Raw genomic sequence first — 2315 nt, forward strand, 5'->3', positions numbered from 1 at the left:
AATTGTTGCACTTTTTTCTGATTAATTTATTCTTAAGGTAAAAAAATATTTTCCTAGAAACATAAAAGATGGTGGGTGGTCTGTAATACTGCAAATGCAAGGAGTTTTATCAGTCTGCAAGAGAACAGTATTATTTCCTCATTCACCAGTGGATTGAAGCATAATACATGTATTCAAATGGAATTATTGTTTTTCTATCTTACTCTTCAAGCTTTTAGATAAGGAATGTTACGTGTTCTATCCTCTCTGTCTTATTACTATTAACAGGTAATAGGACGTGTCACAAGGCAAATTAAGCAGCTGAGACGAGGTCTTAAAGAAACCCCAATGTGGACACTGGTGACCCAAAGACCTGACACAGTGGCCTTGCTTTTTCCAAACGAGGGAGCAGGAAATTTCAGCCCTGAGGTTAATTTTAATTACTCTGATCTTGTGATGTTATTTTCCTAGTAAATATTATGGTTCATACCTGGTCAGCATGTAGAACTGTCTGTTTTCAATCTTGTTCTTGTTATTTATGTTTTCCCTACATACATAGCCCACAGTCGACATCACGGCTACCAACCAGTGATATTTGATGAAAAAAAACACAATTTTAAGATTACCAAAGTCTTTTTCATGCTATTTTTTTCAATGCAGGTACTTCTTCAGCGACTCACATGGCCTCGTGAGGATAGTGACGATGATGACGATTGTTCAGTTGACACCAAATGCCGCATATCAGGCTATCTTCGACAGTTCATTGCTCATAGTAGGTGTACAGAGACCCTTGGAAGTGCTATTTAAATATTATTTGGTTACCTGTTAAAGTAGTATAAAAGCTGTATAGCTATTTAAATATTCAGCGTGAACTTCACACATTCACTATTGAGCTGGAAACAGTAACATGACATGAATTTATTTTTAAAAAATCCACCCAATTTAAAAAACAAGAAAAAATAGTCATGTTGCTGTTTTCAACTCGAGACGAGTCCAACCAGTCTTATTCTAAAAATTATTTTTCTGTAAACTTATCTCAAGGGTTTGACTAATCTTTTATTGAGTGTAAGCTGCTAGTGCCATAGTTTGCCATTTATCCTGATGACTAATAAAGTCAAAAAAGATTTTTAATTTCTTTTTAATCTACTCCATAGCAACACCAACTGAACTGACCGACCTGGTCAAATTCTGGACGGGATGGGAGATTCTACCACCGAGTCTCTCTGTAGAAGTGGTCGAGGGCAGATACCCCACAGCCTCCACTTGCTTTGAGACCTTGCACATCTCAGGGCATTACAAGGATTACACATCTTTTTAAATGTGACATCCTGGCCTGTATTTGCAGTTGCCATACAGGATTTGGTCTTGTGTGAGTGACATTTGGCTTGTATTTACCCTTGTAAGACAAGATTTGATGTTAAAATGTTTTGTTTTTAAGCTTGTTAGTTGTTCTGTTAAAAGACCTGTTGTAAACTATCTCACACTCAAAGAAAACATTCAGGAAGTTGTTAATGTATACTGAGAGTACTTTGCAGTAACCTTTCGCAATAAATTCATTCATAAATAAGTTCATTGAGGTAAACTTCTCTGACTCTGAACTCCTGTGAAGCCCTTTTATAACCACTGAAAAGCAATATTTTTTTCCCAATTTCCATCTCAGGTTTGGGAAGAAACCTCAATGTTCAAAATAATGCATTACTTTTTCCTGGTTCATGATCCTTTCACATGGTGTAAGGGGGACGGACAGTGAAAGAGAAAGGGCAATAAAAATGAGAAAAGTTTATTAAATGATAACGCAACACTTATGTTTTTCTCGCCTTCCAGGCAGCCATTGATTTTTCTTTGACAATTTAGTACACTATAAACTTCAGACTTAAAACCTGTTTGAGTTAAGTAATCAATCATAATGAAATGTCTGATGTCTAGACTGTTAAGCAGTTGATATACCTTTTCATTATCACAGCTTTTCATTCATGTTATTTTAATAGGTTAACGTAACTTTTGTTATATAAATGGAATTATTGTGATTTAGGCGTAGGTCTTTTTGAAACAGATCACCCTAGTTCAAACCAGTGAGAAGAAAAATGTGATATAACCAAAATTGTTTTACCCATGTCACAAAATGTGTTCATGTAGAACCCCATAGCTCATTTTATATTAGCTGATGATATAGGTTGGTTTGTTCATAAAAAAATAATGAATTATGGTATAGTAAAACATAAAATGTATTTATAGAAGTTATAATTGTTGACAAATACATTAATAAACACTTAAAATGTCCTTATAACTGCATCCGTAATAAATCATGTTTATATGCTGATAATACGCAATAAATA

General features: G+C 34.5%; 1 protein-coding gene across 6 annotated transcripts in view; it reads left to right on the forward strand.

Annotated features, from left to right (window-relative positions):
• Nucleotides 1-827, forward strand: part of LOC116050146 — a 7276-nt gene extending 6449 nt beyond the window's left edge. For 2 of the 6 annotated variants that reach the window (XM_031300179.2, XM_031300180.2), the window contains exons 6-7: nt 268-408; nt 640-825. In XM_031300179.2, the coding sequence (XP_031156039.1) occupies nt 268-408; nt 640-786 (288 nt within the window). In that variant the 3' untranslated portion in view covers nt 787-825. Of the gene's footprint in view, nt 1-267; nt 409-639 lie in introns of all 6 variants that reach the window. The other 4 variants (XR_004105026.1, XR_004105024.1, XM_031300181.2 and 1 more) reach the window with 3 other exon arrangements.
• The last annotated feature ends 1488 nt before the right edge of the window (nt 828-2315 follow it).

The sequence above is a fragment of the Sander lucioperca genome, chromosome 19 (genome assembly GCF_008315115.2).
Source record: "Sander lucioperca isolate FBNREF2018 chromosome 19, SLUC_FBN_1.2, whole genome shotgun sequence".
NCBI classification, from domain to species: domain Eukaryota; kingdom Metazoa; phylum Chordata; class Actinopteri; order Perciformes; family Percidae; genus Sander; species Sander lucioperca.